Below are 14622 nucleotides of genomic sequence, written 5' to 3'. Positions count from 1 at the left end.
TATAAGCTTCCTCTTCTTCTGCTGCTGTTGGACCCATTCATAGCCTCCTGCTGAATTGATACAAAGAGGAAGAGGGGAGCCAAAATCCAATGGGGTTTATCCAAACAAGTTATATGCAGTGTTGTTGTTGTTTAGTCGTGTCCGACTCTTCGTGACCCCATGGACCATAGCACGCCAGGCACTCCTGTCTTGCACTGCCTCCCGCAGTTTGGTCAAACTCATGTTCATAGCTTCGAGAACACTGTCCAACCATCTCGTCCTCTGTTGTCCCCTTCTCCTAGTTCCCTCCATCTTTCCCAACATCAAGGTCTTTTCCAAGGATTCTTCTCTTCTCATGAGGTGGCCAAAGTATTGGAGCCTCAGCTTCACAATCTGTCCTTCCAGTGAGCACTCAGGGCACTGTAGACCCCTTGAAATTAATGGACCTGAGTTAGCCATGCCCATTCTCTTCTGAATTAGATACAGCTCAGTGGATGTGGAACACATTCTCAGGTTCTCTCTCTCTCTCTCTCTCTCTCTCTCTCTCTCTCTCTCTCTCTCTCTCTCTCTCTCTCTCTCTCCCCCAACAGTTGTTATTGGTACTGTGAGGGACAAGGGATATAGGGAAGTCCCTCCCATCTTAAGTTCCAGCCCATCCCCAAGCACTGGAGAGAGTAAGGAGAGCTCTGCCTCCAGCGGAGAGTCAGGAAGTGGTGTCCGAGGCTCAGGCAAGGTTGTGGAGCCCATGCCTCAGGTGGGACAGGAAGTTGGGCGCACGGGGGGGGGGAGGCCAATCCCCCCAACTCCCGAATTGCGACGCAAACGTAGGGGGAAGAGGTTGGGTCTACCAAAGCTTTGGTGCTGGAAGAAAACGCGCCAATCGCCATTCGGAGGTTCTGACACCTCACCTTAAGGATGCATTTTTACCGCTCTGCACACTGTAAATAATCAGCACTTAATAAAAGCCTCAAAAGACCATGCTGGAGTCGTTACTCTAGAGTAGCCATATCAGGCCCTCTGACAGGTACCAACTGAAGTTTCCAGCCCATTTCCAAATTCAACTCCATCCATAACATATTGCAGTAATCCAAATGGAAGGTCGTCAGTGTTAATTCGTCCTCAAGATAATGCTGAAGGGCAGCACCTAATGCCATCACACCATGCGGGGGGGGGGGAGGTGATGAGGGCAAGGAAGGAAAGCCAACATCACTGTGGGAGAAAGGGCACAGAAGAACAGCTCCCTTGTGACAGGCCTTGCTTGAATCAGAGGGGATTATTTTACTATCGCTCTCCAATTTCAGGGTTTGGTGGGAGGAGAACTTTGGGCCCCTCAGAGTTCTTTGGGTCTCAGCCTTGAGTTCCTAGATGTTCTTGAACTACAACTCCCATCATCTTTGAGTACTGGCCATGCTGGGGAGCCATGATCTCCTCATACGCCTCCTGGATGGTGCCAACTCTTTCCCTCATGGGCTTTCTGTGAAGAGGACACCCCCCCCTTCTGTCCTTTCTATGAGGGAGGGAGTGCTTTACCTCTTTGTAAATGTTGGAGTGTACCTTTGAGAAGGTACATGTTGGAGTGTACCTTTGAGAAGAAGAAGAAACTCAGTTGACCATTACTCATCCACCTGTAGCATAAATGGGTGAATGAGAAGTCCCTGCCTCAGAACACAGAGCCCTGTCAGAGAAGAAGTCTGACCTGTCTCCTCCTGGGCGGCCATCTTGTTCTAGAATGGCGGAAGCAACAGGAAAAGCCATCACAGCTATGACACACCTCAGAAGGCAGGGGTACCTAAGCATGGTTGAGAAGCCCCACTCATGACACTTGGGGAAGGCAATATGGATTGTTCGCTGGGTCTGGAGACTTCCAATAGCGAGCCCTCAAAATCCTGCCCCTCACGGTTTGCTGTATCTTGAAGAGCAAAAAATAGGACAGCTCGAGCTGCTGCCAGCCCGAGCCAGGGAAAGAGGTGTGCGGGCGCATGAGGCTGCCACCACTGCCCCTGTGCACCTTGTTCCCCAGCTCAGGCTGGCATCAGCCACGGCATACAGAGCCTCCAGAGCCTAAGCCGCCCAAGTCCCAAAAAACCAGACATTTCCTTTAAAATATATATTAAAAATGCTCAGATGGGCATGTTGGCCCCTAAAAAGAGATGTCTGGGTTTTCTCGGACATATGCCAACCCTACCACAGTAGTGGTGGTGGGGAGCATCACTTAACGACTGCTCAGTGGCCATGACACCAATGTTACTTCCCTCGCCTTAAAATCACTCACTAGTGGTAAAAGAAGAAAAGAGCGGGAAGAGAAAAATATATCTCCATCTGAACAAATGAAACGAAACAGTAGCAGCAGACGGCCTACGTGTGAGTGGGGTTCGGGTAAACCAGAAGGGTGTTGTGTGACCTATCAGAACAACCACATCAGAACAGCCTTGAAGCTCTGCTTTTTCTCCCCCCCCCCCCCAATTGCACAAAAGCAAAAATCCAGCCAGCGGCAGGCAGGGGAGAGACATGGATGTGTTCCCTTAGAGGCAATGTCACTCCCACATCATAGGGTACTGTGGGCTCCACCAATCCTCCAGCCCCAGGATATGAAGCTTCCACACTGGCAAGAAAATATTGTTATCCTCCCACCCATGTACAAAAAAGGAGAAGGGTGGGGGGGAGGAGCAGAAATCTCTAAAGGCAGAAAAACAAGTCTCAGCCAATTCCTATGGACATTCAACAACATGGAGGAGGCAAAACTGAAGCCACATGAGTAAGAAAATGTTTTCTTCACAGAGGAAAAAAGGAAGCTGCCAACTTCACCAGACAGGGCAGAACCTAAGGGCAGGATTGCTCCTGAACCTGGGAGAGGAGGTAAGAGACGGAAAAGGCCCTTCCTATCTGATGTAGGGTAGGGGGAATCATCCTGTTCGCTGAATGTCCTCCAGTCCACTCTGGCAAACACTTGATCCCATGGGGTGCAAAGTTGTGTTAGGTGCTGGAGTCAGGACCAGGTCAGCAATAAGCCAACTGCTGTCAGTGGGTTAACTCTTTATTCAAAGAAAGCAAAACATCTCAGGCTTAGTGATAAGAGCAACTCTTCCCAGTAGGTCTTGCCCAAATAAGGCAGTTGTGCGGGCTGAAGGTCCCTACCTTCCCATCACGCTCTAAGGCTCCTGCCCTGGGTCCTCATCTGTCCCTCGTTTCCCTCTACAGCACGTGCATTTACAGCCTTCTTGACTGTTGAACCCACTATCATAGCTGCCAAGTTATCCCTTTTTAAAGGGATTTTCCCTTATGCTGAATAGGCTTCCTCACGAGAAAAGGGAAAACTTGGCAGCTATGCCCACTATTTGTCTCGTCCACTCACTCTGCCAGAGCTGTTCTTCGCATGGGGGAAGTCCTTAACTCACAGAGGGGTTGAGACCCATTGGCTAACCTCACCTGGTTTACCATTTTCCCGGGGAGTGGCTGCTGTCACATGCTGACAACTTCTAGAAAACATGGCTGAGTGCAGGATAGAGACCTAAAGTGGATCAACTACCCCAGAAGGAGCATGACATGTCCCCACCAGAGGTATTAGCCTTCCCCTAACACCCCATACACCCAATCTTTAGTACTTTGTGTATTTCAAAAGAATAAATAAATGACACCCACCAAAGGCCAAAGGGAAAAGCCCAAAGTCTTCCAGGAATCCCACTCCCCACCCCATATTTGAAGTTTCTGTTTCTCAATGTATTTATTTTGCAAAAAATAAAATTAAAAAAATAGGGGGTCTCTGTTGTTGATTAGATTATGTTATGTCTTGGAATTTCATCAAATTCACAGATTTATTTCATTTTTATTTCAGAGCCACCACGGGCGTTTCTGGCTCCCAGCTGCCACGGAAAGAATATGGCATGTCTTCCTGTGGAGATGAAATGCAAAATGTGAAGAGGCGCCAGATTCATCCTGCAAAATGCTGTAGGCAATCACTGACACCTCCAGTTATAGATCTCCTCACTATGCCCTGTGTTACATAATGCAACTTCTTATGTTCAAGCAACTGCAGTGATTTGGCAACTCGCCGTCACCTCGAACAAAACAGACCTTAAGGCACGTGAAGAGGCTACAGGCCATTTGTTCAGCACCTCCTCCTCCATACGCTTCGCCAATCCTCCTTTAGGCAATGAATGCTATATAATAATAATAAAAATTTATTATTTATACCCCGCCCATCTGGCCGGGTCTCCCCAGCCACTCTGGGCGGCTTCCAACAGAAAAATAAAACACAATAATCTATTAAACATATATTAAACATATGCTGTAAGTTAATGATATGGTTTGTTAAAATACTTCCTTTTGCATGTCCTTGGCCTGTGGTACAAGTTGCAAGGGAATCCTTCCCACAAATCCCATCATAGCAACATGGTGGATCTCCCAAGCTGTACCACTGAGCTGCTTCCCAGCTCCCCATATTGACATTCCATAACCACAAAAGGCAAAAGCAGAAAGGCAAAACCACCCAGGTTTGAGAGGCTGGAGTCACTGTGCAAAGGGACCACTCCTTTTTCCAAATCTACTGGAATCTGCCATGTAAGCTGACGTGGAACAGGTGGCCTGTCCAAACCCCTCAACTGCAACCCCTGTCGTTGTGCACCCATGGCTTCCAGCAGCACTAAGGTGACTTCCCCGGAGCGCAAGCCTAGGCAATGTGTATGGAGGTCCTGTATGGAGTATCCACCTCTCAGCCTTGCTCATATGGTCCAAAGGAAAGCTGTTTGGCACCAGCATAGCAGCAGGAGTGGCCGAAAGGAGGCATGCAAGATGTAGAAAGCACTGCAACGTGTGTTTTGTAACCTGCTCTGCATTATTGCTGTGACCTCTCTCTAGCTCAAGAAAGGCTGGAAGGGAATGATCCTGACTCTGCCGCCAACCTAGGATTGGCTTTGTCATGTCGTATAGGACAGATCACACTCAAACATAATTTGCTTCAGCACATGCTGCAGATGGGGCTCATCAACCTCGGAAGGTAGCCCATCTCAGAGAAGGAAAACTCTGATCTCTCTCCCTTGGCAGCTGCAGAGTCCAGTTCCAGCAGCAGCAGCAGCAGCTCGAGCAACTCAATGCAATGGGCTTCATCAACTGCGAGGTGAACCTTCAGGTGCTCATTGCCACTGGGGAAGACATTTTTGGTGAATTTTTTACCTCACGTCATCTGATTTTCTTGAAATTTTGCACACTTGTTGAACCACAAAAAAACCACAAAAAATAATAATAATGTGGTGCCCTGCTAGGTTGGAGAATGGATAGTTCCAATGAGTGTCATCAATGCTTTTCTTCAAGAAAAAAAATGTGCAGGTAATGTGTACAACCTTAAGTACTCCCAGAAAAAAACACTGATTGTCATGAAGTAACTTTGCACAGATAGATATGGTGTTCTGTTTTGACATCAGTCTGTTCTTTTGTGTGTTTTTAAAATCTATATAAATAAAAATGTAAATGTCCGTTTGTACAAAATCAAAAATCTCCGAAAGTTCTTGACCAATTGGTTTGAAATTTGAACACAACGTTCCAATCGAATACGGGAGTGTTTGCATAGAATTAGATTATATAGATGTAACACCTGTGACAGGTAAAAATATGTTTTTTTGGAAATACAGCACCATCTATTGGACGTCAAAGCAACACACGGTATCGTAATTTTTTTTACTCCTTGGGTAAAGGATGCGGTGGCATCCTTCCGGTGCGAGCACACAAAGGGTAGTGGGAGTGCATGATCAAATGGGCGATAGACTTGGGCTATAATATTAACATCGATCAATGGCAAAATCTATGGAAACACCAAATTAAATTTACGACCTGCACTCTTTTAAAATAAAACATCATGAAAATGATGTTTAGATGGCATTTAACACCGGTTAAATTAGCCAAAATTAATAAGACTAATAACAAAAAATGCTGGAAGTGTAACATCAAAGAAGGAGACTTTTACCACATGTGGTGGCTTTGCGACAAGGTTAAGGTCTATTGGGAACAAATATATAACGAAATGAAAAGGCTTTTACGATACACTTTCCCAAAAAAACCTGAGGAAATGCTATTAGGAATACTGAGTAGAAATATAAAGAAAGAAGATCCTAAACTTTTTATGTACGCCACCACTGCCGCAAGAGTTATTTTAGCCCAAAGGTGGAGAACAAAGGAAATTCCAACGATAGAGGACTGGAGAGAGATGTTGTTAGACTACTCAGAGCTGGCGAGGCTAATGGGGAGAATTAGGGACCAAAAACAACAAAAGTTCCAAAAAGAATGGGAAAATTTTGTAACCTATATGAAAGAATATTGTAAGATTTAAATAAATGAATATATATATAAAAAGGCCAGTAGGTTTTCATCATAAAATGCAACAAGAAGGTATGTAACCATGATCTAAAATTATATCTAACCAAAATGGAAAAAGGTGACTGGCAAGAACACACAATGCACCGAAAACGAACAGTTGAAAAAAACAAAACCAAGAGAGAGGAGGAATTCGAGTTCGAGAGAACAAAGTTAAGAGTGAAACATGGATTAGGAAGGAAAAATGTAATAATTGAGACATAAATCCAGGTTGACAATTTGTATAAAAATGTTATTTTATTTGAGGAATGTATGTTACAAACTGACACCTGTGGTTCTTTTTGTATTGTATACATATTTTCTTTCCTTTTCTTTTATTTCGTTAATGTACACAAATGAAAATCAATAAAAATTAATATATATATAAAAAAAGGGTAGTGGGAGCGGGTGGCCATCAGCTCCTTCTGGGAAAGCGGGGGTCGGATCCTGTCCCTTCTCTGCTGCTGCCCCTCCTCTCCCCCTCACCCTTGGCATGTCCGCCTTCGATAAGGGTATGGGTTGATGCAGTCTCACCTGCAGTTGCCCACTACCAGCTTCGACTTCGGAAGGAGGAAGAAGCTGGAGGCTCTGGGTGGAAAGCGCCCGTGGGAGCCTCGATCCCCCAGATGCCATCTCTACGAGCAAATACAGGCTCCATGACAAGAGAAAGATTGGGTATAAGTCGTGGACATGCTTCAGACAAGGAATGAAGATTTTATTCTGCTAAACTCAGCCACTGATAAAACAAAAGATAACAGAGAAATGATGAGCTGAAAACGGGTATGTAGCGGAACTGAGAGGGGAGCGAGAACTTTATAATTTTGTTTTATTGTGCTTCATAATCTACTCAACAAAACTCCCACCTGAAGAACCGTGAACAATATTTACAAAGCAAGCAAGAGTGGAAAGTGGGAAATTTATTGAATATAGTTTTATTAAATATACAAAGTGTGAATTGAAAACAGAATCAAAGTATGTATTCATGGATTCTCTTGGAATGTGGCTAAAGATTCCACAAGATGTGGACATTAAAGAGAAGCAGCTGGAAACGTGTCAAGGAACTTTTGAGTTATGACGCAGCTATAAATTAGAGTCTGCCATGGTGGAGACAAAGCTGGCTACATATTTGGCAAAGGAGGGGAGAGATCCATAAATAAGACATTAGATGTGTGTTTATAGGTTTGATCTGGCAGCTCTCCCCCTGGAAAGGCTATATGGTCGCGATCTGGGGTGATCTGGAGGAAACATCACAGGAAAGATTTGATTTATGGGGACTGCTCTAAGATGGCTGTGGCTGGCTGCTGCTGGCTGTCAGAAAGATCGTTGGATTTTTGGACGGACTTGGCAAGATACCAGCGAGTGAAGAGACAATGTTAATTTATAGAGGAATCATAGGTATAATTTCACACTGAAATATATATGGTTTGGTCAAACTCGCTTGCTCAGAAAAACTCAGCGGCTTGAAAGAAGACAGAAGGATTTTAATAGACTATTGGATAAGATCTGGACTTGATTGATTAGAAAGCAGTGAATATAAGAGGACTAGGCTTTCTGAGTCTGAAGTATGGGAAGTGAAATTTAAATTTGTAGAATTTGGCAGAAGATTTGGATTAATTGTTTAATTGATATTTGTGTAATTTGTATAATTTGAAAATGGATTAGATGTTTAAACTGGAAAATCTATTTTAAAAAATTATTTAAAAAAGAGATAGTAGGATTATGGACAAAGTGGGGCAATGGCTGATCCAACAGGGCTTTGCTTACCTACTTACGGAGCCCATGGTGATTCTAACAAATTAGACTGAGTAAAACTTTAGAAGTGAGTTTTTTTTTTTTACTTTGGGATTGGCACAATGAGGAATAAAAATTTCGCCCCACAGAAGTGGAAGACCGCTATTTGAAGACAAAGGTCATTCATTTCTATAAACCTTTTAAAAACTGTATTACATTCTGCAAACATTTCTGTGTGCTCGGAAATTCACACGGCCCCCAACCAGCCACGGCCATTATTCCATGGAATCCATCTTGTACATGACACCATGTCACTGGCACACCGTTGTCCTCTAGACGCTTCTTGTACAACAGCCCATCGTCCCGGAGAACATCATACTCACAGGTTAGAATGAAAGTCTCTGGCAGCTGGCGGATTATATCATCCTCTGCTAGAAGGGGGCAAAACATTGTCTCAGTGCCTCTTTTAACTTGTTCATAAAGGTCTTCTGAAAATGGAGCAGGCTCTACAGGAACATAGCCCCTGGCCTTAAATTCTTCTGGAATGCTATCAGCACTGATCCATTTTTGGTATTTCTCTCTCAAAACAGGAGGGACATGGGCGCCTTTCAGAATTCCATCTACTGGTACATTGATTGTCTTCCCAGTGAGATATGCGAAACCAAATTTGGCAGCTCTTTTCCGGTACAAGGGAGGAACTGAATGGTTTTGCTGATAGGATGGCAAATTGAAATCTATTCCTTGGAGGAATGGGTAAATGAGGACCTGAGCTCGCACACTTGGGAGGTCCTCTCTGGCCACCAGTTCTTGACAAATGGATGCAGCTTTTGTGGCCCCACTACTCTCCCCAGCAATGGCAATGCGGCTGGGGTCCACTCCGTATTCCTTTGCATTTTTCATAAAGTGTATTGCAGCAGTTAAGCAGTCCAGTACTGGGACTGGATACGGATGCTCAGGAGCTAAACGAAACCTAAAGAAAAGGCAAGATATCATCAGCATTCATCATATACCTTGCAGCATTTTCCTTGCATGGCATATTGCAAGGGTGGCATACCTAGGGCACCCCTAGGGCCACATTCCTTTCTATGCAGCCTTCCTGGGAGCCACATGTCAGCTGTGGGTGGGACCAGAGAGCAAAATGGAAAGCAAATGCGAACTTTCCCACTGGTCAAGTAGGTTGGTTCCTACACACAGCCACACACCTTTCTCTACCCTCCAAGCAAGCAAGCAAGATACATTCACACCAGTCAGATGCCACTCAAGGATGGCAGAAAAGAGGGGCAATGGTGCAGGAGTGGGGTCTGGGGTCAGAGGGGAAATGAAGAGGCGTGGAGTGCAGCATTCAGCCCTTGTGCCTGATGCTCTGCACCCAAATATAATGCTAGTTCAGCATCCCATTTTCAGTGGCCACTGGTCAAATCTGATTCTGACCGCAGAGGCAGACTATAGCCAGCATAGCTAGGAGCGACTGGTAGCCTTATACACTGCCCATTTATTTAATCCCTTTTCAAAGCCATCCATGTTGGAGGCTATCTCTGCTTTCTGTGGGAATAGTTCCATAGTTTAACTTTGCACTGTATGGTTAAGTACTTTCTTTTATCTGAATCTTCTAGCATTCAGCTTCATTGAATGTCCACATGTTCTAGAGCAGGGGTAGGCAACCTAAGACCCATGGGCCGGATTAGGTCCAATCGCCTTCTAAATCCGGCCCGCGGACAGTGCGGGAATGAGTGTGTTTTTACATGAGTAGAATGTGTCCTTTTATTTAAAATGCATCTCTGGGTTATTTGTGGGGCTTAGGAATTCGTTCGTCTGGCCCAACACATGGTCTGGGGGACGGTGGACTGGCCCACAGCTGAAAAAGGTTGCTGACCCCTGTTCTAGAATTAAGAGAGAGGGACAAACACACTTCCCTAGGCTACTTTCCACATGACATGCCTAATATCAGGGCCGGCGCGTCCATTTAGGCGAACTAGGCCGCTGCCTAGGGAGCAGAGCTCTTCCTATGCTTAAAGCCAGAGGGATCGGGTCTAAAGGCATAAAAATCAAAATACAAAGGTGATCACCCATTCTAAAGGTTGGCAAATTCACTATGTTGGCAAGATCAGCCTTTTTCTGGGCTCATGCGGAAGGGTTAGAAACTGAAGGGAAATATTCTTTTTTCTGCTCCAACAAGCGTGAAGATACTTACTCAACACACATAACCACTGAGTCAGTTTGGTGGGCAATGCTGCGGCAGATCTTTTCAGTGGTTCCTGGGGGTGGGGAAAACACATCACACACGGCTTGCTGTAGGCAATTATTTGTTATGCTCCATTACAAATTTCCTTGGTCATTCACATTGAAATCACTGTGAATTGAACCCACTGTGAGTTAGTCCTACTGAAAGTAAACCTGTTGAAATTAACAGATATGACCAGTGCTTCCCCCCCCCCCCGGGGTACACAAGGGTTATGCAGTACCAGCACATCTTTTTGTTGTTGTTTAAAAGTGTGGCACTTACCTTAACAACTTCGTGGTAAGTACTGGCACCTCTTTTTCTAGAATAAAAGGACTGGATATGACTAATATTGCTCTGTCATAAAAAATGTCCATTTTTATGTCCATGGAGGCGCAGGTCAATTCAGCATCCAGGGCAACCGTTTTCCAGCTCCATCTGGTACGCAGGCTGAGACCCTACCTGGTGGCAGCCGAGACCACATAACACCGGTCCTGAAAGACCTACATTGGCTCCCAGTACGTTTCCGAGCACAATTCAAAGTGTTGGTGCTGACCTTTAAAGCCCTAAATGGCCTCGGCACAGTATACCTGAAGGAACGTCTCCACCCCCATCGTTCTGCCCGGACACTGAGGTCCAGTTACAGGGCCTTTTTAGAAGACATCTGAAGGCAATCCTGTTTGGGGAAGCTTTTAATATCTGAAGGACAATTGTATTTTAATATTTTGTTGGAAGCCACCCAGAGTAGCTGGGGAAACCCAGCCAGGGGAAACCCAGCCAGATGGGTGAGGAATGAATGAATAAATGAATAAATAAATGTTGTTGTTGTTATGTTTGTTCATAAAATATATATGCTACTTTATTATAGAAAACAACAACAACCACCATGTACCCCCCACCCATCCACGGCAAACATTTCAGGATCTTTACATTAAATTACAACCACAAATTCTCTTGTAACAATACAGTGGAACCTCTACTCACAACACAGCTGTCAACACTTCCTTTTTTTTGCGGGAAACTCCCTTATTCCAAGCCACAGCTGTCAACCTTCCCTTTTTTTGCTGGAAATTCCCTTATTCCAGTGCCGTTTCCCGCTGCTACCCTGGATTGTTAGAGATTAGACTGTCCCCGGGACAGGTGAGGCTGTTGCTGATCCCTTATTTTCAAATCCAAAAGTTGACAGCTTTGACTCACGACCACAGTCCGTTCCGGAGGCCCATCCTTATGGCGAAACAGGTCGCAGGGAGAGGCGCCGTTGTGCCCAGTTGCGGGCGGCGATTGCCCGCTTCTGTGCATGCGCGAACGGCGGCAAACCCGCTGGTTATTTCTGGTTTTGCCATGGTCACAATTTAGTACGTCTGCAAGTGGAGGCGGTTTTAAGTAGAGGTTCTACTGCGCAGTGAACCATTTCAAAAACATTTCAAAGAACTTACGAACGTTTCCAGCCACCCCAGCGCCTCCATGAAAAAAGATGATTCCTTTCCTGTTCCCAGCAGGTGATGTCTTGGGCCAGTACACCCTCACAGGCACCCCATCAAAAACCAGGTCTTTTATGATCAGCTTGGGGTCCTTCATTATTGGAAGGAATTGGCATAAGACATTGGCTAAGTAATATCTATTGCAGATGCCCATTTTTTCCAGAAGTATTGCCTGTTTAAAACAAAACATTTAGCATTCATAATTAGCATTAGATATTTTTCCACTTACAATATTTTAATACTTAAAAAAGTATTTTGGGACTGTCTAATCGAGTCTTTAGAAGTGATCATGATCAATACTTTGACACAGGGTGAGATACCCGATACTTGGAAGACCATTCCCTGCTGAACAAGACCGTCTTGAGCATATATGGCGCCCTGTCTGGCGGACACAGCGCACAGTGCGGCCACTGCGGGCACAGCAGCACGGCGCCCCCTGCCAGCCCGGCGCCCTGCCGGCCCGGCGCCACCCAGCCTTGCCGTAGGGCCGGCCCTGCTGCAGAAAGGCCCATTTCCACTTGGCCTAGGGGGCAGGGCCCAGGCTCACCTTGAACAGGTAAAAGAGAATCCCGGGAGGCCAGAGGGGCATTGCTGGAACATTGGGATGGGGAAACTGGCTAAAATGTTTTCATATCTTTAATTTTGGTTCCCCTGTTTTCTTTTTGTTGGGTTGGGGTTTGTTAAACATTTTGTTGGGATCATAGCTGCCAAGTCTCCCGTATTCCCCGGGAAACCCCCGTTTTTCCAGCTGTCCCCAGCCGAAAAAATGGATTTTTTGTTTTTCCCCGGGTTATTCTGGCGTGGCGGCCATTTTGGAACTGGGCGGAGCATGCTCAGAAGCGACTTTTGATGCTGCTCTGCCCAGTTCCAAAATGGCTGCAGCGCGACTTCTGGTGCGGCGGCCATTTTGGAACTGGGTTCAGTAGCATCAAAAGTCACTTCTGAGCATGCTCCGCCCAGTTCCAAAAGGGCGGCAGCGCTACTTCCGGTCCGGTCCCTTATTTTTCAGAGAGGAACTTGGCAGGTATGCCACAGCCACACCCTTCAAGGGGGCTCCCTTCCGAGGAGAAGTAGAAATGGCTAGGATTGTGCAGGGCTGGTAACAACGCAATTTGTCCTACTCCAAAGGAAGCCCCGTTGAGGCATGGGCTTACAACCGGTGCCAGTGCACAAACCTCACAAAAGCCAGCGGGGTTTACTCCCGAGTAAGCGTGCCTAGGACTCGCCCCTCCCTCCTTGCCATAGCTGTCAACCCTCATTTTTTTGCGGGAAACTCCCTTATTCCAAGCCGCAGCTGTCAGCCTTCCCTTTTTTTTTGCTGGAAATTTCCTTATTCCAGCTCCGTTTCCCGGTGCTATCCTGGATTGTTAGATATACCGTAGACTGTCCCCGGGACAGGTGAGGCTACTGCTGATCCCTTATTTTCAAATCCGAAAGTTGACAGCTATGGTTGGGATTGGCAGTTATTTTAATTTGGGTATTATTATTATTATTATTATTATTATTATTATTACCTTTAAAGCCCTATGCGGCTTAGGACCCTCGTACCTCCGGAACCGCCTCTCCTGGTATGCCCCACGGAGGACCTTAAGATCCACAAATAACAACATTTTGGAGATCCTGAGCCAAAAGGTGGTTAGATTGGTCTCAACTAGGGCCAGGGCCTTTTCAGTACTGGCCCCGACTTGGTGGAACACTCTCTCTCACAGGAGACCAGTGCCCTGCAAGATTTGACATCTTTCCGCAAGGCCTGCAAGACGGAACTGTTCCGCCTGGCCTTTGGGCTGGACTCAGTCTGACCCCTATGTTTTCCTCCCTTATGGTTTGGATTTGGGCTACTTTAAAATGAGGCTGCATTTTAAAATTTTAAATTTAAACTGTATTTTAACACGTATTTTAATTAATTGTTGTCGTTTTTTACATCTTATTGTAATTGTACTGGTGTCAGATGCCCTGAGCCCGGTTTTGACTGAGGAGGGTGAGGTATTAATAAAAATTTATTATTATTATTATTATTATTATTATTATTATTATTATTTGATTTATAGGTTTATTTTAGTCTGTATAAGATATTCTGTTTGTTAATGTTTGATGTTTTATTATGTTTATATATTCTGTAAGCTGCCCCGAGTGGCTGGGGAAACCCAACAAGATGGGCAGGATACAACTAATAGGTGGGCAGGATACAACTAATAAAATTAGTTTTTTACGTCTTATTGTAATTTTACTGGTGTCAGACGCCCTGAGCCCGGTTTTGACTGGGGAAGGCGGGGTATAAATAAAAATTTATTATTTGAAAGCACGTCAAAGTGCAAGTAGATAAATAGGTACCGCTACAGCGGGAAAGTAAACGGCGTTTCCGTGTGCTGCTCTGGTTCGCCAGAAGCGGCTTTGTCATGCTGGCCACAAGACCTGGAAGCTGTACGCCGGCTCCCTCGGCCAATAATGCGAGATGAGCGCCTCAACCCCTGAGTCGGTCACGACTGGACCTAATGGTCAGGGGCCCCTTTACCTTCATCCCCGTGATATATGTAAAATAAACTTACTATTGCAAATCCATATCCCGCTAAGAAATCGGAAAGCAGTAATTTTAGGCGATGGGACAGTCCTTGGGGCAGGTCGATCCTGGTAAGACGATAATAAGTTCCCCATGCAAACAGCAAGGAGTGAATGAAGATGGTCATATATAATATCAGCACCCACAGAGTTTCACCAAACGACATTTCCCTTAAACTCAGACGCACAGAGATAAGGACTTCGCCTTAGCCAACGTTGGTGGCTTTTATAGGAGAACAATCTATGCCATATGGAAAAGAACACCCTAGGCCAACCCACATCGTTCTCAGTTGAGAAAAAAACATTGCGGCTATC

At 45.4% G+C, this 14622-nt stretch overlaps 1 protein-coding gene across 1 annotated transcript; it reads right to left on the bottom strand.

The window, feature by feature from the left end:
- Window positions 1-6617: 6617 nt before the first annotated feature.
- Window positions 6618-14492, bottom strand: LOC118076560 (arylacetamide deacetylase-like 4). Its single transcript, XM_035099407.3, has 4 exons — window positions 14298-14492; window positions 11707-11923; window positions 10244-10307; window positions 6618-9022 (listed from the first exon to the last, which is right to left on the bottom strand). The coding sequence occupies exons 1-4, from the start codon at window positions 14472-14474 to the stop codon at window positions 8242-8244; spliced, it is 1239 nt and encodes a 412-aa protein (XP_034955298.3). The 5' UTR covers window positions 14475-14492; the 3' UTR covers window positions 6618-8241.
- Between the last annotated feature and the right edge of the window lie 130 nt (window positions 14493-14622).

This window comes from Zootoca vivipara, chromosome 16 (genome assembly GCF_965207765.1).
Source record: "Zootoca vivipara chromosome 16, rZooViv2.hap1.1, whole genome shotgun sequence".
NCBI classification, from domain to species: Eukaryota; Metazoa; Chordata; class Lepidosauria; order Squamata; family Lacertidae; genus Zootoca; species Zootoca vivipara.
The sequence above is the reverse complement of the archived record's forward strand: the minus strand, read 5'-3'. Positions and strand labels throughout refer to the sequence as shown.